Raw genomic sequence first — 21,659 nt, 5'->3', positions numbered from 1 at the left:
GACCCTGCGGCCGGGGCGCGCGGCCCGTCCTCCACCCGCCTCAGAGAAGGAGAGGCCACGCTCCCGGCAGTATACAATTCATCTTTATTTACAATACCCTATAAAAATGTAAATTTAGAAACTTTATTCTCATTAACCAGAACCAAAAACTGAGGGAGGGGAGGAGGGGAGAAAAAAAAAAAAGCACAAAGGAAAAAAAAAAAAAAAAAAAAAAAGAACTTTCCACTTGATCGGTGGGAGGAAAGTGAGGGGGGCGGGGGCGCAGCCGAAGGGAGCTGGTTAATGCCGGGGAGGAGTTACTGGTTGTAAAATACCTACATGTGCAAATCTCTTTTGTTTTCTTTTTTTGTTTTTTTTTTTTTTTTTTAAAAGCAAAAAGAGTAAAATTAAACACCACCACCCCCCCTCCACCCCTCCGCCACATTTCCCCGAGGGGCAGAACGGCAGAATCCCCCCGAATCGGGAGGAGAAGGGAGGCCGGGGCATGGCCGAGCCCCCTCCGGCCCCCACAGCTGCTGGGCCTGACCCTGGGGCGAGCGGAGGGCGAGGGAAGGAGGCGACTTTTTTTGGGAAGACGAAGGCAAGTGTGCAAAAAAAGGTGTGCGTACGCGCGCCGACACGTACGGGGACGGGCAGGGAGCAGACCTCAGTGCTCGAGGGGGGCTGGGGAAGGAGCGGGGAGGGAGGCAGAAGGAGCTGGGGGGCTTCTCCCAGCCTTACAGCCCCCCTTCCCAGGAGCGGCGGGGCGCTCGCCTTCCTCAGTAGTGTGCGTGTGTGTGTGTGTGTGTGTGTGTGTGTGTGTGTGTGTGGGGAGAAGCAGCAGCCGGTGTGGGGGGAGCAGAAGGGGCTCGGGAGACGCAGCGCTTTTGGGGGGGGAGGACGGGGAGCAGCCAAACCCCCTTCCCCAGCCAGGGTGACGGGCGGGGGCCGCGCCTCCTGCACTGATGATGCCAGGCCGGGTGTCGGGGGAACAGCCTGCCCTCCGTCCGTCCTCTGGAACACTCTGGTGCCAACAAGGAGCCGCGGACATCTCCTACCGGATCCCGTGCACTAAGCTGGTACCGGGGGGAACAATGGCAGAGGGGTCAGAGGAGCCACGGGCCACACCAGTCCCGACCACAGCTTCCCCAGCCTCCGGTTTCGCCCTTTTCCCCCACTGCAAGGGGACTGGAAAAGGGCCGACACTTACTGCAATTTCGTCTCCAGCAGGTTCAGCTTCTGCTGATCGACGTAGCGAGAGAAGAGGGAGATCAGGTTCGAGGGGATGGACACCGGCTTGGCCAAGGCCGCCTGAGGGATCCGCAGGAGCTCCCGGGTTGCCATGAGCATCAGCTCCGTCCTGCCGGAGAGGGGGCACAGCAGGAGGGAGGAGTGAGAACCGATGGCTGCTCGGGGAGCCGGGCGCTCTCCAGCTCCCTTCAGGAGAGCTACGTACGCCTTGAGGCGTTTTGGCACTGCAACCACGCAGGAGGCGGCGCTGCACCGCAGCCTCGCGCACCGGCCTCCCCGCAGGGCAGGGTCCTGCCTGCGCTCAACACCCTTGCTGCGTCCCCTGCACCGAGACGCCCTGGCTGCTCTGCGGGGCCTGGCCTTCTCCCCCACCGGCGACTCGTAACGCGGCGCCGTGCCGCGCAGGAGCTCGCGGGGACGCTCGAGACACGGGGGAAGAGCGGTAACGCCGCATTGCGCACCTCGTGCGAGACTCGGCAATTGCACGAGAGCTTCCCCGCACCCGAGGGACGGGTCTCGGCATGTCCCAAGCTCTATCTACCGCGTTCTCCCTCTGCCTCGGGTCTGCCTTTCTCCCTTTCCTTCAGCACCGCGGCTGTTTCCAGCACCGCTACCGAGAGACCGCAATTAAACCTCCTCCTTCATCAATTCTGCCTCCCGAATTCTTCAAACCCTGCGCGGCGCAGCGTCCGACCCCGACGGCGTCGCCGCCAGCCCGAGGCGCAGCCGAGGACGGGCGCTCACCACTGGTTGTCCTGCATTAGCTCCGTGTTGGCGTCCGAGCTCTGCAGTTCCTCCCCGCGGCTCAAGACCAAGTACAGCAGGGACAGGCCGAACTGCGGGGAAGAGAGGGAAGGCGTCAGGGAAGGCGCTGGGAGCCTGCAGCCCAGCGGGACAGGGAAAGGAGCCGGCTGTCAGCGTGCAGCAGACTCCCGGGCCAGCTGAGACGGCTAATTAATCTGCCAGACACCAGTTAATCAGCAAAACAAGGGGAGAGCGCCAGGGGCTGGCTCCCGTGCCGTTCCTGCAACCACGGCTGCATCCAGCTCTGCCATCCAGAGCCGGGAAGCTGCTGGGAAACTCAATTTCCCGACTACGGGGAGACATCGGGACCTGGCGGGGAGCGGAGGGAGGGAGAGGGACCGCACCTTGTTTTGGAGCACAGCAGTGAGGTGCAGGTTGGTGGGCGCTGGCGCGGTGGCGCTCTGAGGTAGGTTCGTTAGCTGCTGCACAAGGCTGGTGACCGTCCCCAAGGGAAGGTGGTAGAGAACGTGGGAGAAGGGCCTCAACAGGCAGGGCAGCACCTGCGAAGAGAGGAGCGGAGGGGTCGGGAGCCGCGAGACGGGCTTCCTCGGAGCCGGCTGGCCGCCCCAGGGCCTCGTGGACCCCGACAAGACGCTGCCTCGCTGCTACGCCCACATCAGCAGCACCTCCTCCCCCATCCCCACAACGGCACTGGCCCGCTTTAAGTCTTTTTCCTTCTTAAATCATCCCCTTTCTCAAAACAAGCTGGGCTTTATTTCGCAGACGCCTCTATTTTTGTTCCCTGTCTAAGAAAAGATTGCAAAGGACAGCGAGAGCACGTCCCTCGGAAGATGCTGGCTTCTGCTCTCTGTCTCTGGAAGATGGAGTCTCCTGTTGTCACCCGATGAGTCAGAGACGCGGCCCTTTAGACGAGCGCTCAGCCAAGAGCTGGGCTCGTTAAACAAAGGCGTCGTTTATCAGAAACCCTTCCCGGTGAAGCCGTGCTGTGCCGTGCCGTGCCGGCAGGCACGGGAGACGGGCCCTGCCAGGAGCTCGGGGCTCTGGCAGCCTCCCAGGAGAGGCAGAAACGATCGTCCTTAAGCCACACGATGCCGTTTGCCGTCTCCTTCCCCGCGGAGGAGAGGAGATCCCACGCCGATCCCTACCTCACAGCGAGCCAGGGGAACGCTCCCAGCCCCTGGAATCTCACCTCGTCCTGAGCATCCTTCTTGATGAGGAAGGGCAGGTTCCTGGCCGTCGCCATGAGTACGTCAGCCGCTTGCTCGGGTGATAAGAACGGGAGGATCCGGGCCACGAGGCGCTTCCCTTTCCGAATGCACATGATCTGCATGAAGTGGTCGTCGCTTGGCCTGCCGAGGAGAGGAGCAAGGTGTCAATCCTCAGCTGGGAGCGTCCCGGGGCGGCAGAGAAGGAGCCACCGCGACCCCGTGTCCTTCCTTGCCCATCCGTGCTGCTGAGGCTACAGCTCAGGCGAGAGGTGACGGACTTTAGGCACCCAGAGATGGGCCGTGGCGCGGAGCTTGGGGCGGACAGACACCCAGCGAGCGCGCAGACGGGCGCTATTCACAGCACCCCAGCGGCAGGGATGGAAGTTATAGGATCGTAACCACGGCAAACAAGTGCACGGAGAAAACGGCGTTATTTCAGCCCCCAGTTCCCAACGCACCCCTGGAAGAATCGGCCTCATTCTTTTTTGGGAAACAGGCCGCTGGAAAGCCAGTTTTAGCAGCTGCGAGCATCCACGGACTCTCCGAGCTCCAGACACCACCCCTGCTCACCTCTCCTGCCCGGGCGCCTTCCCCCGCAGATTGTCATACATATCGCAGATCTTCTGCTTCCTCTCGCCCATCAGGGCCGGCCGCTCGCCTTCCAGGCTCAGGAGGTAGCGTCTCTCGTAGTCCTCCACATCCAGGAGGAGGCTGTACGTCTGCAAGGAGAGACGGAAATCACACAGGGATCTGCGATGGGATCTGCTAGTCCGGAGATCCATGGAGATCCAGGACGCGCCCGGGGCCCTCCTGTCTCCTTTGCTGCTACGGGAACCACGTATCCTGGCCCAGACCATGTCGAAGCCTCGCGACCCAGCGCGAGAGCAGACCGATTCTGCGATCCGCAAGCGTCCGTCCTCTCGCGCGGTGGCTGCGGAGGACCAAGGCGTTGCTGCCTTGCGGCTGTGAGTCAATAACGGACCCTGCAAAGCCCCTCCGGGCTGTTCTGGGGCAGGGTGAAGGCACGGCTGGTACCTGGCTCCAGCCTTTCTGCTCCAGGGTCCCCCCGTCTCCTTCAAGCAGGAGCTCAGCCACTGTCGAGCGCTGGCTTGTCCCCAGCTGGACACCCAGAGGGGTCCATCGGTGCTGCACCGTGGTCTCCCTGGCCCTTCCTTCGCCCCAGCCCACCTTGTGCCCCACCGCGGATCTCCGAGGGTCGCGACAGTCCCCCTTGAACTCACCTTCTCTATCGTGACAAGGGTCTGGCGCCTCTTGTCTCGAACCTGCTTCTCCTTCGTCTCCTGCCCAGGGAGGGACAGCGAGTCAGGGCCGCGGGGCGGCTCCCGCGCTGGCCCGAGCGCCAGCCGCAGAGCTGCGTCGCAGGGGAGGCAGGGCCAGAACTCACGTCATCCTCGCTGCGGGAGGTCACCACCGCATCGATCATCTTCCGGGGGTTGTTCACGCTGGAAACCGTGAGCTTCCCGAGCGAGCCCTCAAACTGCACTGCAGGAAGGGGGGAGAAGGGAAGCAAACGGAGTGAGTCCGGGCCTGACCCCACCTCATCCCGCTTTATCTCTGGCCCGGCTCCGGGCTGCGTGGAGAAAGAAGCGCTTACCTGGCTTGTAGGTGTGCTCCAGCTTAGCCACCTGAGGTGTGATGAGTTTAGTACGTTCCTTTTTGGGACCATCACCGTGGACTTCCTCCGCTGCCGACAACTTCTCCAGCTTCTGGAAGTAATTCTGAGGCAGGGAGAGGAGAAGTTGAGACCCCCCGAAAAACAGTTGGCAAGGACCGACGCAAGATATCGCTCTTCCCAGCCTGCGCGCCATCGCTCGCCCATCGCTTACTGGTCTTCCCAACGTCAGCAGCAGCGTTTTAAACCACCATTCTTGCCCCAGCACAGGAGGGGACGATTGCATCCTCCTCTTTATCAGCCCTCGAGATTACAGAGGTCGAGGTTCCTCCTCAGCCCTCTCTTCCTCAATACAAACAATGACGAATCCGCTTCTTCCTGTGAGGTCCCCGGCTCCCAGTCCTTCCCAGCACGTTCCAGTTAGCCTGCCTTGCTCTGTTCGCACCGTGCCCAGCCTGGGCAGCGCGTGGCTGGGGCCTCCCACACCGGCACTCACGCGCTTTTCCCATCCACCCCGGGCCAACGTTCGCCTCTTTCGCAACGGCACAGCTTTGTTGACACACATCCCGGCTGCGGCCGCACCAGTTCCCCTCCTCTACTGGGGATCAGCTCACCCACAGCTCCTGGAAAACCTCTGTCAGCGCGATGCCTTCCGTCCACCCTGGAGCAGACGGACCCGCCGTCCGTAGTTTTCCTGCCAGCTCCCACCGGAGCCCAGATAATCCGCAACGAGCGCTCATCCCCGCTCCCACTGGGCCCCTGGCCGACCGCGGAGGGGACCGGACTGCTCCGACCCGTTTCACCGCGCTGGTGACCGCCCTCCCTCCTCTTCCCCGCGCTCACGGCCGCACCGGGACCTTTCTGGGTGCGCGGCTGGCTCCTCTACACCCCCTTCAAGAAGACAGGGGCCAAGCTTCCCGCACAGCTGACGACCGCCCCAGATACACTCCCCGCAAGCCCCGTTCAATCTCCCGAGCCAGGCGTCCATCCTACGCGGCTCGAAGCCCTCCGCACGTTTCCCTCGCGTGAAGTTGCCCTGTGTCCCCCTCAAACCCGGCCGAGCTTTGAGCATCTACCACCGGCAGCAAGAGGCCGGCCGTCACCTTGCTCCGTCTGCTCCCAATCTGGCTCCTCCGAGCCCTGTCTGGCGCTCCCTAATCTTGAACTGGAAAAGAGCAGGAGCGGTCTCTCCCCATCCACCTTCTCCGCCTCGCTCTGTGGACCCCATCGCCTCCACCACCCCCCCCTCTCAGACTCGAGTCCTCCTTACGCAGCCATTCCCTGCCCGGGGCGCTCTCTCCGGCATTTTCCATTTCGCAGCTTCCCCGTTCCCATTCCGGGTGTTTTATTCTACCGCTCTCACATGCAGCTTCCATGAATCCATGCTGCCAGCGTCCCCCAACCTCTCCTCATCCCTGGAGCTCTCGCCCAAGAAGGGGAAGGCGGTTCTCCCCTTGCCGGGGACGCTCGCCCCGCTCCGTCCCTCCGCCTTCCTCCTCCTGGATCTAAAAACTCTTCCTCTGCCGTATCGCTCTCGGCACTGGCATCCCCTTCCCACCCGGAGGCTGCGCCGGGAAGACACCGGTCCCGTTGGAGCATTAAGGCGCTGCCCAGCCGGCAACCACGGACACAGGACGCGCCGCGGGAGCGGGCTGGATGCTTCCCCTTCCCCAGTACCTGGTAGTAATAGTCATCCAGGTAGGGATCAGTGCTCTGCAGCTGCATCATCTGGATCTTGGACACCCAGTCCTTTTCCCGCTGCAGCATGAGGTTGGCGTAGGGATCTTTGCGCATTTGCTCCTGGTGGCTGCTCCGGTGGCCCCCTCGGTCCCCCACCGAGCCGTTGAGGCTCCGGTGCTGGCTGGCAGGAGGCAAGAAGGGCACCCGTGAGCACACAGGAGCTACAGGAAGGGACAGAGAGCGGTGCACAGGCTAGCCCCAGCAGCACAAACCCCCCGCGGCGGAGGGGCGATGCAATCCCGCCCCGCCACAGCGCCAGGCAGCCCCTCTCCCGGCTCCGGCGCGGGGCCGGCACTCACTTTCGGTTCTGCTGCTGCCGCTGGTGCAGGAGCCGGCGGTGCTGGGGGTGTAGGTGAGTCGTGTCCGGCCGGAACATCTGGGGCTGCGGCCTGGGGGAGAGCGGGAAGTCTTAGAAGCGGCTACAGAAAGCGGGTCGGCGGCCGGGAAAAGGATGGCACCTACCTCAGGCTCTGCAGGTGGGATCCGGGGCCCGGCGGGTGCTGCGGCTGCGAGGGAGGTGGAGCAGGGGGAGCCCCGAAGAAGGCACGAAACCCGCTGGCCGGAGACATCATCTGCCCGACTCTGCCCTGGAGCAGCTTGGGATTGACGGAGGGGAGGGGGCTTCCAACCAGGCCAGAGACCCGGGCAAACTGGCTGGGGGACATTCGGCCGGCCTGGAAGAACGGAGAGGGTGCCCGGAATCAGCCGGGGGGGAGATTTGGGGGCAAAGGGAAAGGCGCAGCCAGGGCAGCGGCGCCCGGGACGGCCAGAAGGAGCCGCGTGGAGCCAGCTCCCGCGGCGGCGTGAAGAGAAACGCGGGACCCTGCCGGCGGCGAGGCCGGGGAAGGGCAGGAAGGGAGCGCAGGGGGCTTTACCTGGGCTCCTCCCAGCAGCTGCGCTCTCTGCAGGTGGGTGAGGACGGGAGAGACGCTGTGGGGGAACGGGTGGCCCAGGAGGGAGGAATTCTAGGGAAAGAGAAGGGAAGAAAGAGCCCGGTCACAACCCTGGCGCAGCCGATGGCGGGCAGACGGGGAGCGGGCGATGGCGCAGGATGAAACCCCGGGAGCCGGGCCGGGCTGCAGGGAGCGGAGCCGACCCGGCGGGACGAGGCAAACGGGCCGAGCTACGGAAGCAGAGACGAGCAGCCGGCTGGCTGCGCGTGACAGTGACGGGTCCAGCGCCATCAGGGCCTGGAGTCGCAGGCGGGAAGAAGGGAACGGGGCGTTCTGGGGGGCAGCGCCAACAAAAGAGGGGTGCGGAGGGGGAGCTGGGTACCGGTACGTTGCAGAGCTGGTTGGGGGACATCCTCTCGCCGTAAGGAGCGGGGTAACGCTGCTGCATGGTAGCTCGGATGTGGACAGGCTTCGGGCACAGGATCTAGGAGGAGGGAAGCAGCACGTTTCCCCTTTCCGTCAGCTCGCCGGGGACCAGCCCGCGGCCTCGGTGCCACCGGCGGGGCCGAGGGGAGGTACCTGCTGGTTGAAGTTGGGCACTGCAGCCTGTTTGGGAGGGGTCCCGATGGGGACAGCCCGGACAGGGGGGCTCCCGATGACAGGGGACGACGAACGGCGGGGCAGTACCCGCTCGGAGGGATCCCGCTCTTCCTCTCGAGTTTGCGGGGGTCTCTGAGGCAGAGCGTAGTCCAGCACGGACACCGACGGCATCTCCTGCAAGCGCAAGGGGAGAGAAAGCTCCCCCCAGGACAGCAATCACTGACCGGGACGGGGAAAACTGGCACCGCGTGTCCCAGGGACGTTCCCGGGAATTGACGGCCGCGTCCTTCCTCCTACCGGGGCTCCTCCGCATCCCGCCGCGCTTCCTCGGCAGCCCCTGAGGCGCTGGCGGGGGCTTCCTGGGGACCCCCAGAACCCACGGCGCTGCCAAAACGCCCGTTTGTGGCGACGCCGCTGCCCGAGCGCGGGGTGGGAACTCTGTGGTGCCGCCGCCCGGGCTGCACGCAGGCGCTGGGTCCCCAGCCCTGCGGGGCCGGGAGAGGGCTGGCCGCGCAGCACGCTGCGCTCACACTTAAAAGCTTAACTCTTAATTAAAACCGCAACCGAAAAAAAAAATAAAAATCCTCTGCCTTGAGGCGTCGACATTCCCAAACCCTGACGGGAGCGCTGCCGTCTCTCAGACATCCCCAGGATCAGCGATAAACCCCCGGCCTCTGAGGCGGGGCAAGGGGTGATGTCTATAAACGAGCCAAGCAGTGGCCACCCGGACCTGGCCGGTGGCAAGCGGAACACCCCGCCATCCCGGGCTGATCCGAGGAGCCCGCGGCGGTACAGGGCGTCTCGCGTTAGGGAAGCCACGCCGCCTCCCGCCCGCGCCCCGGCACCCTACCTGAGTGAGAAGCGGCCCCCGGATGCGCCGCAGGACGGCTGAGCTGTCCCAAATGCTGGAATTCAACCCTCCGGGCTGCTGGAAAACAGACAGGGAGTCAAACCACGGCGCTGCCGGCTCCATCCCCGATCCTTCCCCGGCCCCGATCCCACCTGCGCGGGGATCCGGGTCTGCACGGCCTGCATGATGGCGGGATCCTCCAGCTCGCTGTCGATAACCAGCCTGGTTAACCGCTCCGCCAGCGTATCCTCGGGGTCGCCCAGCAGATCCGGCTCCTCGCCGCCCGTCCCGTCCTCCTGCTCCCTGCTCGTCACCGGTTTGTCCTCCAGCTCCGCCAGCCGCTCGTGGGCCTCCTGCCAGTCGTCGTCTGGGGAGGAAGGGAGGTGAGGGGATCGGGGAAGGGATCGGGGAGGGATCGGGGAGGGAGAGGGGAAGGAATCAGAGAGGGAATTGGGGAGGGATTGGGGAAGGGATTGGGGAGGGATTGGGGAGGGAGAGGGGAAGGGAGAGGGGAAGGAATCAGAGAGGGAATTGGGGAGGGGATCGGGGAAGGGATCGGGGAGGGAGAGGGGAAGGAATCAGAGAGGGAATTGGGGAAGGGATCGGGGAGGGGATCAGAGAAGGAATCGGGGAGGGAGAGGAGAGGGGATCGGGAGGGGATCGGGGAGGGGATCGGGAGGGGATCGGGGAGGGCGAGGGGGCTGCGGGGGTAGGCGAGTTCTCACCGACAGCCCCGGCTCCGAAGGTGTCGTCGTTGAACTGGTCGATATCTTCATCTTCCTCCCCCAGGGCTTGGAAAGCGTCCTCATCCTCATCCAGCGGGCAGTCCTCCAGGGACTGGGGAGGAAGAGGAGGAGGATGGGGAGGGGCAGCACCGGTCCCCCCCCCCGCCCCCCCCCCCCCCCGCTGACTCCCTTTTCCCTCTCACCGAACCGCAGCGGCCTACCGGTACCGGGGGTTTCCCCCAAACCTCCCCGCCCGGGGGGACGCGGTTCCCGGCCCGGCGCGCCTCCCCCCCGCCGCCCCGGCCCGCGGTCTCTGCCCTCCCCGCTCACCTGGTACCGGAACATGGCGGCGGCGGCGGCGCCCACCGCCCGCAGGCTCCGCGAGGCCCCGCTCCGGTCCCGGGCCTCCGCCGCGCAGGCGCGGGGCGCAGGCGCATGACGTCACCCCCCGCCGGCGGCAGAGGGGGCGTGGTCCGACGTAGCCACGCCTCCTTATGGTACTTAACGGCGCCGCACCGCCCCCGGGCTGCTCTTAAAGGGGCAGCGGCCTCCTTTTTCTCCCCGCGGGTGCAATCGCTGACGGACGCTGTTGCACACACACCGGTTCACGCCTCCATGTCCCCTGCACGCAGCTGTGTCCCCTTCCCAGCGGTGTCCCCTATCCATAACCGTGTCCCCAAAGTGTCACCCCATCCCCAGCCGTGACCCCCAGCTGTCACCCCATCCATAGCCATATCCCCCCAGCTGTGTCCCCCCCACCCATGTCCCCTGTCCATAGCCACGTCCGCCCAGCTGTGACCCCTGTCCCCAGCCATGCCCCCAGCTGTGACCCATCGCCGTGTCCCCCCAGCCGTGTCCCCTACACCCAGCTGTGTCCCCTGTCCCCAGCCATGTCCCCCAGCCGTGTCCCCTATCCATAGCCATGTCCTCCAGCTGTGTCCTCTATCCCCACCCGTGTCCCTGCAGCCGTGTCCCCTATCCCCAGCCGCGTCCCCTATCCCCAGCCATGCCTCCCAATTGTGTCCCCTATCCATAGCCATGTCCCTTATCCCCATTGTGTCCCCTATCCCCAGCTGTGTCCCCCAGCCGTGTCCCCCAGCCATGTCCCCTGTCCCCAGCTGTCCCCCAGCTGTGTCCCCTATCCATAGCCATGTCCCTTATCCCCACTGTGTCCCCTATCCCTAGCCATGTCCCCCAGCCGTGTCCCCTGTCCCCAGCTGTGTCCCCCAGCCGTGTCCCCTGTCCCCAGCTGTCCCCCAGCTGTGACCCCTATCCATAGCCATGTCCCTTGTCCCCATTGTGTCCCCTATCCCCAGCCAGGTCCCCCAGCCATGTCTCAGCCATGTCCCTCATCCCCAGCTGTGTCCCCCCAGCTGTGACCCCTATGCATAGCCATGTCCCCAGCCATGTCCCCTACACCCAGCCATGTCCCTTATCCCCAGCTGTGTCCCCTATCACCGGCCACATCCCCCAGCTGTGTCCCCTCTCCCCAGCCGTTCCCCCACTGCAGCCACCCGTGGCCCAGGAGGACACGTCGGCGGCGCGTGACCCCCCCGTGGGGACCAGCTTCCTCATCGCCTCCGAGCCGTGGCCACCCCACATCCGTCCCCGCCTCGCCACCCCCTCCCGGGGTGGCCGAGGGCACCCACAACCGTCGCCTTTAACGGAGCCGGTGTCCCCGGGTGTCCCAGGTGAAGGGTGGCTCCACCTCGTCCCTCCCCTCGGCGCCTTCCTTCCTTGTGCCTGTCACTGGGGATTAGCGAAGGGACAGCCCGGGGCTTGGGGACAGGGACGGGGGACAGGGCCAACCGTCACCTCGTCTGGATGTAGGAGGCCCAGCCGGCCGGGGAGGACCGAGGGCGGCATCCCCCATCCCTGCGGTGGGCGAGGACGGGGACCCTCCCCGCGCCCCGCCAGCCCTCGGGGGCACCATGAAGGATCGGCTGGAGCAGCTCAAGGCGGTGAGAGACCCCCGGGGTGGAGAGGGGATGGGGGACACCTCGCGGGGTGGGGGTCCCAGCTGGGGGTGTCACGGGGATGGGGGTCCCTGAGCCCCCACCCCATGGTGCATGGGGGCATCATGGGGACGGGGGACCCCAAAACCCAGGTCTGTGGTGGATAGGGACATGATGGGGACGGATGTCACCGAGACCTGTGCATGGGGCTGTCAGGGGGACGGGGGGGGGGGGGCCCTGAGACCCCACCCCACGGTGGATGGGGACACCACGGAGATGGGGGGCCCTGAGAGCCAGCCCCACGGCAATGGGGGTGTCAGGCAGAGGGGACCAGGGGGGTCAGCCCTCTGTGTTGTTTTGGGGTGGGGAGGGTATTTTGGGGGGAGATCACCCCCCAGGCGAGGGCTGTACCCCCCAAGCTGTGGGGTGCAATGGGGAGACACCCTGCATGGGGTGTCCGTCCTTTGGGGGGCTGGGAGCGGATGTGGGGTGCCCGCTGTGGCCAGCACCCCATCCTGCACCCCATGCCTCGCCGCGCTCCCCGCCACCGTCGTTGCTTCCTCCTCCCGCGCCCGCCCTGCCGTGGGGCCCCGCTGTCCCCCCACTCCCTGGGGACCTCCCTGCCCCGGTGTCAGCTCCCCCCGGGGCAGTGGGGGTCCCAGCAGCCCCCCACCCTGCACCCCGGGCCCCAGCGTGGGGTGGGCAGCCGTGGCAGGGAGGCTCGGCGGGGATTTAGCGGGGATTACGAAGCCATCAGATAAAACCCTTGGGAGGGAGAGAAGGGATTAATTTTATTTTTACTCTGGTGGAAGGAGGCAGGGGGGGCAGGGGTCCCCAACTGGGGCCTGTCCCCCTCTCTGGGGACACCACAGCCGGGCACCAGGCACCCCTGGGGTCTGAGGGGTCGAGGGGAGGCGGAGGGGCCGGGGCTGCCATCCCGGGAAGGGACGGAGCTGGGAGTCTGTGGATTGGGGGCCAGGCGTGACGCCAGGGTGATGGGCAACAGCCACCTTTGGGCCCCCTGCTGAGCCCCGAGATGCTCAGACCTGCCGCAGGACGAAGGCTGGGGCCATAAAACCCTGTCCCGTCCCTGTCAGCTCCCCGTCCCCTCCCTCCAGCCAAGCCCAGCAATCCCTTAATTCCCCGGCCGTGCGCGGCCAGATGTGAGACGAGCTCGGTGTCCCCCCCCCGCTGGGCCACCGCGTCCCCATACCTGCTCCCGCCATGTCCCCCTCTGATGCTGCCGAGCTGGGCTGGCTGGTGGCCACCGTGGCCCTGCGGGGTGGCTGTCACCCGGGGGGTGTCCCCAGGGTCCCTGGGTGTGGGCAGGGGGATGCCCCCCCTGAGCCGCTGCCCACTTTACCCCACAGAAGCAGGACACGGACGATGACACCGAGGAGCTGGAGATCGCCGTGGACAACACGGCGTTCATGGACGAGTTCTTCTCAGAGGTGAGGGAGGGCGGGCGTGGGGCCGGGGGGCGCGGGGCTGCCACTGAACCCCCCCCCCCCATCATCCCCGGCTTGTCTAGATCGAGGAGACCCGGCAAAACATCGACAAGATCTCGGAGAACGTGGAGGAGGCCAAGAAGATCTACAGCATCATCCTCTCGGCCCCCATCCCTGAGCAGAGTGAGTGCGGCGGCCACGTGTCCCCCTCCCCAGGTCACGGGTCCCCTTCCCGGGGACATTCCCACGGTGGCTTTCCCATCTCATGTGCCGTGACCCCACAGAGACCAAAGACGAGCTGGAGCAGCTGACGGCGGAGATCAAGAAAATGGCCAACAGCGTCCGCAACAAGCTAAAGAGTAAGTGGCCGCGTCCCCGCCGCCGTGACACCCAGCCCCGCGGGTCCCCCTGTCCCCATGGGAAGGGCAGGGTGTGCTGGGGACACTGGGGCGGGTGGGGAAGGTCCCTGACAGGCTGGGATCCGGCTCCCGCCAGGCATGGAGAGGAACATCGAGCAGGACGAGGCACGATCCTCCGCTGACCTCCGGATACGCAAGTCCCAGGTGAGCTCCGGTCCCCGGCACCCGCTGCCGGGGCTGTCCCCACGCAGCACCCCCAGGTCCTGAGCACCCCGTCCCACCCTGTCCCCCACGGGCTGGAGATGTGGCATGTCCCAGGTGTCCCCAGGTCTCCCATCTCTGTCCCCAGCACCCCGTCCCAGGCTTTGTGTCCCTCTGTCCTGTCCCCAACACACTGTCCCCCATGGGCTGGGACATGCCGTATCCTGGGTCCCTTGGGTCTCATGGCCCTGTCCCCTTGTCCTGTCCTATCTCCTGGGGCTGGGGACACGCCATGCCCGGAGTGTCACTGCTCTGACTCCCCATCCCCATCTTTTCCCCTGGGCTGGGGCCGTGCCATGCCGGGGGTGGCCCCAGCGTCACACCCCTGTCCTTGCTCCTGTCCCCCGGGTCTGGCACGTGTCTTGCCTGGGGTGTCCCTGTCCCCCGGGGCTGGGACATGCCATGCCCAGGGTGTCCCCAGCCTCAAGCCCCTGTCCTTGGTCCTGTCGCCTGGGAAAATGGCCCATGGGGACACGTCATGCCCAGGGTGTCCCACGTCCCCATCCCTGTCCACAGCAATGGGTCCTGTCCCCCGGGGTTGGACATGCCATGCCCAGGGTGTCCCCTGTCCCTGTCCCTGTTCCCAGCACTCGGTCCTGTCCCCTGGGGCTGGGACATGCCATGCCTGGGGTGTCCCGTGTCCCCATCCCTGTCCCCAGCAGTGGGTCCTCTCCCCTGGGGTTGGGACATGCCATGCCCAGGGTGTCCCATGTCCTTGTCCCTGTCCCCAGCAGTTGGTCCTGTCCCCCGGGGTCCCGTGAGGTGCCATGCCCGGGGTGTCCCCAGCCCCATGTCCTTGTCCCTGTCCCCAACGCTGGGTCCTCTCCCCTGGGGTTGGGACATGCCATGCCTGGGGTGTCCCTGTCCCCATCCCTGTCCCCAGCACTGGGTCCTGTCCCCTGGGGGCTGGGGAGGTGCCATGCCCAGGGTGTCCCCAGCCCCATGTCCCTGTCCCTGTCCCCAGCACTCGGTCCTGTCCCGCAAGTTCGTTGACGTCATGACCAAGTACAACGAGGCGCAGGTCGACTTCCGGGAGCGCAGCAAGGGCCGGATCCAGCGCCAGCTCGAGATCAGTGCGTGCCCCCGCCCCCTCAGGCCCCGCCCCTCGGGCGAAATGGGCGGGGTCTTCCCACTTGACCACACCCGTTTGGTGAAACGGGTGGTGCCAGACCCCAAAGACCCCGCCCGCTTTGGCAAAGTGGGTGGAGCCCTCCCCTACAGACCCCGCCCCTTTGGTGAAATGGGCGGGACCAGGCACTGCAGACCCCGCCCCTTTTGATTGAGTGGGCGGGGCCTGTGCCCACCGCTCACCCCCCTCCCCGTTCCCGCAGCCGGCAAGAACACGACGGACGAGGAGCTGGAGGAGATGCTGGAGAGCGGGAACCCCTCCATCTTCACCTCGGGGGTGAGCGCCCGCCACGCCGGGGGGCCGGGGGGGACACCGGGGACCAGGACACCCCTGCTGACGGCCACCGTCCCCTTCCCTGTCCTGTCCCGTTGCAGATCATGGACTCGCAGATCTCGAAGCAGGCGCTGAGTGAGATTGAGGGGCGGCACAAGGACATTGTGCGGCTGGAGAGCAGCATCAAGGAGCTCCACGACATGTTCGTCGACATCGCCATGCTGGTGGAGAACCAGGTACGGGCTGCACGGGGACGGACAGGGACCCACACATCAGGCTGCATGGGGACGAGCAGGGACCTGTGCGTGGGGACGAGCAGAGACCTGTGCATGGGCTGCATGGGGATGAGCAGCGACCTGTGCATGGGGACGAGCAGGGACCTGTCTGTAGGCTGCATGCGGACGGGCAGGGACCTGTGCATGGGGACGAACAGGGACCCACACATCAGGCTGCATGAGGACAAGCAGGGACCTGTGCGTGGGCTGCACAGGGACGAGAGGGACCTGCGCATGGGGACAAGCAGGGACCTGCGCATGGGCTGCACAGGGACAAGCAAGGACCTGTGCATGGGGACAAGCAGGGACCTGTGCGTGGGCCGCATGGGGACAAGCAGGGACCTGCGCATGGGCTGCGCAGGGACGAGCAGGGACCTGCGCATGGGGACGGGCAGGGACCTGTGCGTGGGCCGCATGGGGACAAGCAGGGACCTGTGCATGGGCTGCATGGGGACGAGCAGGGACCTGTGCATGGGGACAAGCAGGGACCTGTGCGTGGGGACAAGCAGGGACCTGTGCGTGGGCTGCATGGGGATGAGCAGGGACCTGCACATGAGGATGAGGAGGGACCTGTGCATGAAGCCGCCCAGGGAGTGGCACGCAAGGCTGCACGGGGCTCCACGGGGACACAGGGTGGCACGGAGCCACGTGGGCACCTGCATGGGGCCACACAGGGCAGCACAGGGACCCATGCAGTGGGACCCAGGCACGGGGCCATGCGGGGTCTACAGGTCCCCGTGGGGCCACCCAGCACCCGAGCCTGTGGGGACCTGGCGGGGGAGGCAGGGGTGCGCCCCACAGCGCGGTGGTCCCGGCCCCTCTCTCAGCCCCTCTCTGTCCCCCCCATGCAATGCGAGGAGCCACTGCGTGCACCGGGGAAGGGTGAGTACCTGCGCCGTGGGACTGTGCCACATGCCGTGGGGCCGCGTCATGGGGTCCCTGCTGAGCGCGTCCCCTCTCCTGTCCCCGCAGGGTGGGCTGCTGGATAACGTGGAGCAGTACGTGATGCACACGGCCGAGCACGTGGAGCAGGCGAACCAGCAGACGAAGAAGGCGCTCCAGTACCAGGGCCAGGCGCGCAAGGTGGGTGGGTGCCAGCACCCCTGGGTGCTCTCAGCGTGTCCCCCCTCTCTTTCTGTCTCTCTCTGCCTCCGCCCCGCCGCCCCCCGCGCCCCGTAGGGAGCCATGATCGACCGCATAGAGAACAACATGGACCAGTCCGTTGGCTTCGTGGAGCGGGCCGTGGCCGACACCAAAAAGGCCGTGAAGTACCAAAGTGAGGCCAGGAGGGTGAGACGGACCGACGGCCCCAGTGTTCCCCAGTGTCCCCTCCATAGCCCCCAGCATCCCAAAGGCACCCCCAGTGTCCCCCTCTGTCCCTCAGCATGCCTTCACATCTCCCAGTGCCCCCAGTATCTTCCAGTGGCCCTGAGACCCCCTTGTGAACCTAGCTGCCTCTTGTGTCCCCCAGCCACCCCTTCTGTCCCCTAGCCACCTCCCGGGTCCCCAGCTACCCCCAGCAGTCTCCCAGATGACCCCAGTGACTCCCACCTTCCCCCAGTGACCCCCAGCCACCCCAACTGGTCCCTGCTCCTCCCTTGTAACCTCCATGGGGGCTGGCAGCTTTGTCCCTCTCTGTCCCCCCCCTCCCCCCCCAGCCCTGAGCCCCCTCCTACCCCCAGGTGTGATGAGCTGGTGAGGGCTCAGCCCCTCCTGCCGTGTCCCCGGGTCTGCAGCATCTCTGGCTTTTCTGGGCTCCTCCGTGCCCACCTCCGCTCTCCGTTCCTCCCCGCACGGGGCAGGCGTAACCGTCTCCCATCTCCCCTTTTGCCCCCTCCAGAAGATGCTGATTTTGGCGGTGGTAGTGGTGCTCTTGCTGGGGATAGTTGCCCTCATCATCGGACTTTCCGTGGGGCTAAACAAGAAATAGATCCCAAGGCGGGGGCTGTGGTCTGTAAGTGTTGGGGGACAGGGGAGCCCCACCGCGGGGCCACAGGACCCTGGAGGGCTCGGGGACAGCGGGCAGGCACGGCCAGGCTGGCCCTGCCATCATGCCCTGCCCGGGCTGCTCTGCCCGCCCATGGGGCTCTGCGTCCCCGTGCCAGGGTCGGGCTCTCCGCTGCTTCAGTTTCTGCTGCTGCCTTTGGGGCTGGGGGTGCTGAGCTCTGCGTGCTGGGTGCTCACCGGCCGGCGGCCTCGGGTCTGCGGTGTACAGGGCTCCACGGTGCTTGGGGCTCTGTGGTGCTCCGGGGTCTGGATTTCGGCTCGGCGCCTGGCTGCGCGTTCCCCACCTCGGTCTCTGCTGTACCCGCTCCCTCCGGACCCGCAGGGCCCTGCTGCAGCCCCTGTCCCCTTCCCCGCCGGCCGCTCCGGCTGGGGGCTAACGTCTCCCCCTTTCCCTCCTCCAGACGCTTCCGACCGTCCCAGCAGTGACATCTCCCTGCGGGACCCTCCCCGGCACCGCAGCCTGGCCCCCTCCTCTCCCCACTTCTCCCGGACCTGCTGCCCTCAGCCCCCGTGTACCGGCTCCTGCCCGGGCCCCGGCTCGCCTTTCCTCCACGGAGGGCTCCCATCACCGGAGCGCTTTCCCCCACTGGATCGTCCCCTGCAGCACCCGCTGTCCTGCTGGTCCCCGGGGTCTGCCCCTCTTGTCCTCGCGTCCCCCGTGGGAAGGGGACAGGACTCAACTATTTATTTTCCCTTTGCTGATAAATCAACTTCTCTGGGTCCCCCATCTCTTGCCGGGGGGAGCGAGGGGACCGGGGGCCATGGCGACACCGTGACACCGCGGGGACGTGGCAGCCGGTGCCACGGCCCCGGCAAGAGGAGACGAGGTGCCTTGCTCAGGGCAGGCAAGGGCCAGACCCGCGCGGACGTCCCGGGAGGACGAGGGACAGGGATACGGTCAGGACAGGGGCTTTGGTGGCACCAGCAGCTGCCGGCAGGTCTGGCCGAGCTTCGCTGTCCCCTGTGCCGAGGCAGACGGAGCTGCCGGGGACCCCGTCCCCTCTTGGCCTTGATGCCTGCGGCTGGCACGTCCCCCGACCGCGGCGGTCGCAGTTATTTAATTCCCGTGACAATAAAGATCCCTGCTGACGCCCTCCCTGCGCCTCTCCTCTCCGCGCACAACGCAACGCCGGGGTGCTGCGGGGACAAGCGGGGTGTTGGCGTCCCAGACACCCAAAGCAAGGCCGAGGGGGGCAACCGTGGCATCGTGGCCGGGCCGGTGGCTTTGGCTGAGAACCCAGGGTCTGGGACCGGCCCCCATTTTCGGGTGCCGTAGTGAAGGAGCCCCTCGGGGTGGAGATGTGACGGGTTGGGGACACCCCCAAGCCCCACGGGCTCTGCCGGGCCGGGCCAGACTGTCTTCCCACACAGTTTTGGGTGAATCACGGCGATAGGGACGCATCCCCGCCGGTCTCAAGGTGACACCGGCGCAGCCACATCCCGGTGCTCTGCAGAACCAGCTCACACCTGCCCCGCCGCCCCCCCCAGCCCCTGTCCCTTGTCCCCCCCTCCCCAGCTCCGCGGCTCCGCCTCACGGCCCCTCTCTCCCCGCGCAGAAGAAGATCATGATCATGATATGCTGCATCATCCTCGCCGTCATCTTGGCTGCCAGCATTGGGAGCATCTTCGCCTGAGACCCCTCCGCCCGCTGCCCTCCAGGTGAGGGGGCGCACGGCGGGAGGGTGGCAGTCGGGGTCCCCAGTACCCCTCCGATGTCCAGAGAGGGGGTTCAGGCCTCGGTGGGGTTGAGCCGGGTGGGATTCACCCCGCTTTGACTCGTCAGTGCGTCCGTAAGGCGCCGGCAGAGACTGGGCGTCCCCAGGTAGCCGCATCGGGGAGGGACGGGGCCGGCCGCAGCAGTGGGAGCCACATCCCCTTCCTCAGCGACGCCTCATCTTCCTCCCCGCTGCAGGTGGCCTTTCCCCACTCCTGCCCCGCCGCCCGGATGATCCCGTCCGCATCCGCCTGCGGCTCCAGCCATCGGTGAAATCCCAACCACCGGCCCCGGGACCCGCCTGCCAAGCCCTCGTCCCCGGAGCCCCGAGGCCATCCCCCCGCCGCAGCCTGCGCGTCCCCGGAGGAACGGAGACCACCCGCCCTGCTCCCCCCTTCCCTCCCACTGCCAGGCGAACGCCCCAAGGTCCCCCCTCGCTCCCCATCCTCCATTTGGCCGCCGGTCAGTGGCCCCTGAGAAAAGCAGCCCCCTCCTCCGTGGCACAGAGCGGCCGGAGGAGCCGCGTTCCTCCCCGGGACAGCGTGCAGGCGATGTAGGGGGCTCTGCCTTGCTCGGGGTGGAAGGAGGAGCCTCTCCCCTGGCTCGGAGCTCGTTTACGGTGACTCCTCTGTCTCGCCGGTTCTTCGGATGTGCAGCCGCCTGCGCCGGAGCCCTCCTCCTGAATAAAAAGATCACCCACGCTCCGCTCCGGGGCGCTGCGTTGCTGCGAGGCGGGGGTCTCAGCAGCGGGAGACAAGCCCCGATGCATTCATCACCTCCGGGCTGCTCCCGTCCCCCGTGTTTGCGCCTCCAAAAACCACAGCAGATTCTCGTGGGAAGGTTTAATTAAGGCATCCCCCTCCCCAGCTGCTCGTTACACCCTGTGTTTCAGGAAGAATTTGCCCCAGTAGCGTCCCTTCAGCCGCAGGTCGTAGGGGCTGAGGTACTTGCGCATCCCCAGCATGTTGGCGGTGACGACGCGTTCGAAGGTCCAGGGGTTTTGGTTGTTGAGTTTCTTCTCCTCTTCCTCCTGCCGCATCTGCTGGAGGCTGTCGCGGCTGACGGCGACGGCGGGGAAGGGCAGTTTCCTGGCCACCTGCGTCAGGAAGGGTTCCACCTCCCCAAACTCGCAGCGCCCGCCTACCTCCACCACCAAACGCCCGCTCTTCACCGCCGTCACGTAGTGATCGATGGGGCCCTTGCCGCCCCCCATGCGGTGTCCCAAGCTCTTCCGCGTCACCGGTTTGGAGGGAGCCGGCACGCGCCAGATGGCGAACATGCTCTTGGGGTCCATGCCGCGGCCGATGGTCAGGCGGATCATCTCGAAGTGGCCCCAGTGGAGGTACCCGCCCCCCAAGGCCTGCGGGGGAAGCACGGGGCAGCTCAGGGACGCAGCGCCGGCGGGGCGAGGGGGACAGAGGTTCCCCTGCGCCGCCCTGCGCTCGCAGCCGGCCGCCCCCCACGCTTTCGGGGGGGGGGGGGGGGGGGGCAGCGTCACCCGGGACGTCTCAAAGCTGCCCTTTCAATTTAAGCTCGGTATTATCTTATCCCCTCGCTGGGGAAACTGAGGCGCTTCCTGACGGAGGCGGCTCACTCAATCCAGCTTTTCCGAGCCAGTTTGGGAGCGGTTCCCTCCTGTTGCTGGTTTGGTTGGAGTTTTTACCACCCACAGGAGGGCTCAGCACCAAACGGGGGGCTCCAGCTCCTGCCCCCTCCCCGGCTCCTGCCCAAACGCAGCCCCCGGCCCCTTCCCCCTCGCCACCCCGCCGCCTCCGGCCGGCCCCGTCCCGCTCACCATGATCCCGTACTGCCCCTGGGTGAAGTCGGTGGCCTCCCGGGACGGGCCGCGGATGTCACGCAGCCGCCGGGGCTCCCTCCTGACCTTGGGCACCGCCGGCACTTTATCCATGAACTTCAGCTTCGTTTTCTCCGGGAAGGTGATACCTGGCCGGGGGAGAGGCGTGTGAGGGTCACCGGCCCCGGGACGCCCCGGTGGGGGCGGCAGCAGATCGGGGGGAGCCCCCGCATCCCCGGGGGGGGCTCTCCCCTCGCGTGTTCCCCTTACCGCTGTAGTCCGGGGGCAGCACGAACTTCTTGAGGCCCGCCCGGGGGACGGTGAGGCCGCCGGGACCTGGGGGACAAAGCGGGGGGGGTCAGAGCGGGGCCCGATGCAGCGGGAGGGGGGCCCGGGGGCGGCCCCGCTTCCCGGGAGCGGCTCCGGCAGCGTCGGGCGGGACGCAACCCACCCCCTCCGGATCCCAACATCCCCCCACAGCCACCACAGCCGCCCCGGGACTCCCGGACCCCAGTGCCTCCCGATTCATCCGGGAGAGGGCCCGGGCGTCCGGATGTCAGAGCCCCCCCCCCCCCGTCTCCGGCTCGTCCTCTCGTCCTCCGCCGGGACCCGGGCACCCGGACACGCTTCCCCCCGGCCGCCCGGTGGCCCCGCGGAGCCCTGCCCAGGCTCCCCGACCTCCTCCAGCCGGGAGCGACCGCGGGAGCCGCCATCGCCACATCCCCGAGCCGCGCCACCGCACAGCCGGAAGTGCCTGTAGGGCGCCGCCATGGGGTCCTCCCACCGGAGCCGCCCGGCG

The 21,659-nt window shown here is 66.7% G+C and overlaps 3 protein-coding genes across 7 annotated transcripts; 1 reads left to right on the top strand and 2 right to left on the bottom strand.

Annotated features, from left to right (window-relative positions):
* Positions 1-66: 66 nt before the first annotated feature.
* Positions 67-10,115, bottom strand: PATL1 (PAT1 homolog 1, processing body mRNA decay factor). 2 transcript variants are annotated; one of them, XM_087741697.1, is made up of 19 exons: positions 9,975-10,115; positions 9,645-9,756; positions 9,072-9,286; positions 8,920-8,997; positions 8,049-8,243; positions 7,852-7,953; positions 7,452-7,541; positions 7,039-7,250; positions 6,876-6,965; positions 6,514-6,697; positions 4,819-4,942; positions 4,609-4,706; positions 4,445-4,504; positions 3,774-3,922; positions 3,185-3,344; positions 2,379-2,534; positions 1,975-2,066; positions 1,190-1,339; positions 67-1,055 (listed from the first exon to the last, which is right to left on the bottom strand). In XM_087741697.1, the coding sequence occupies exons 1-19, from the start codon at positions 9,987-9,989 to the stop codon at positions 1,034-1,036; spliced, it is 2,304 nt and encodes a 767-aa protein (XP_087597823.1). In that variant the 5' UTR covers positions 9,990-10,115; the 3' UTR covers positions 67-1,033. The 2 variants fall into 2 exon arrangements, with proteins under 2 accessions (XP_087597823.1, XP_087597829.1); XM_087741703.1 differs by having other exon boundaries at positions 8,920-8,994.
* A 1,003-nt stretch (positions 10,116-11,118) lies between these two features.
* STX3 (syntaxin 3) lies at positions 11,119-19,769 on the top strand. 4 transcript variants are annotated; one of them, XM_087741670.1, is made up of 11 exons: positions 11,119-11,605; positions 12,970-13,050; positions 13,131-13,230; positions 13,332-13,406; positions 13,543-13,610; positions 14,632-14,740; positions 14,999-15,072; positions 15,171-15,305; positions 16,317-16,427; positions 18,908-19,010; positions 19,264-19,769. In XM_087741670.1, the coding sequence occupies exons 1-10, from the start codon at positions 11,576-11,578 to the stop codon at positions 18,983-18,985; spliced, it is 861 nt and encodes a 286-aa protein (XP_087597796.1). In that variant the 5' UTR covers positions 11,119-11,575; the 3' UTR covers positions 18,986-19,010; positions 19,264-19,769. The 4 variants fall into 4 exon arrangements, with proteins under 4 accessions (XP_087597796.1, XP_087597768.1, XP_087597787.1 ...); XM_087741642.1 differs by lacking the exons at positions 18,908-19,010; positions 19,264-19,769 and adding an exon at positions 17,753-18,890 and having other exon boundaries at positions 11,119-11,335; positions 11,475-11,605; XM_087741661.1 differs by lacking the exons at positions 16,317-16,427; positions 18,908-19,010; positions 19,264-19,769 and adding exons at positions 16,524-16,634; positions 17,185-17,298; positions 17,753-17,888.
* Positions 19,770-19,892: 123 nt separating this feature from the next.
* MRPL16 (mitochondrial ribosomal protein L16) lies at positions 19,893-21,648 on the bottom strand. The gene is made up of 4 exons (XM_087741683.1): positions 21,539-21,648; positions 21,131-21,196; positions 20,861-21,009; positions 19,893-20,425 (listed from the first exon to the last, which is right to left on the bottom strand). The coding sequence occupies exons 1-4, from the start codon at positions 21,579-21,581 to the stop codon at positions 19,940-19,942; spliced, it is 744 nt and encodes a 247-aa protein (XP_087597809.1). The 5' UTR covers positions 21,582-21,648; the 3' UTR covers positions 19,893-19,939.
* Between the last annotated feature and the right edge of the window lie 11 nt (positions 21,649-21,659).

This window comes from Nipponia nippon, unplaced genomic scaffold, assembly GCF_047370975.1.
Source record: "Nipponia nippon isolate SJK-2023a ecotype South Korea unplaced genomic scaffold, ASM4737097v1 scaffold_10, whole genome shotgun sequence".
In the NCBI taxonomy this organism is placed as follows: Eukaryota; Metazoa; Chordata; class Aves; order Pelecaniformes; family Threskiornithidae; genus Nipponia; species Nipponia nippon.
Note: the sequence above shows the minus strand (reverse complement) of the source record. Positions and strands in the feature narration are given on the sequence as shown.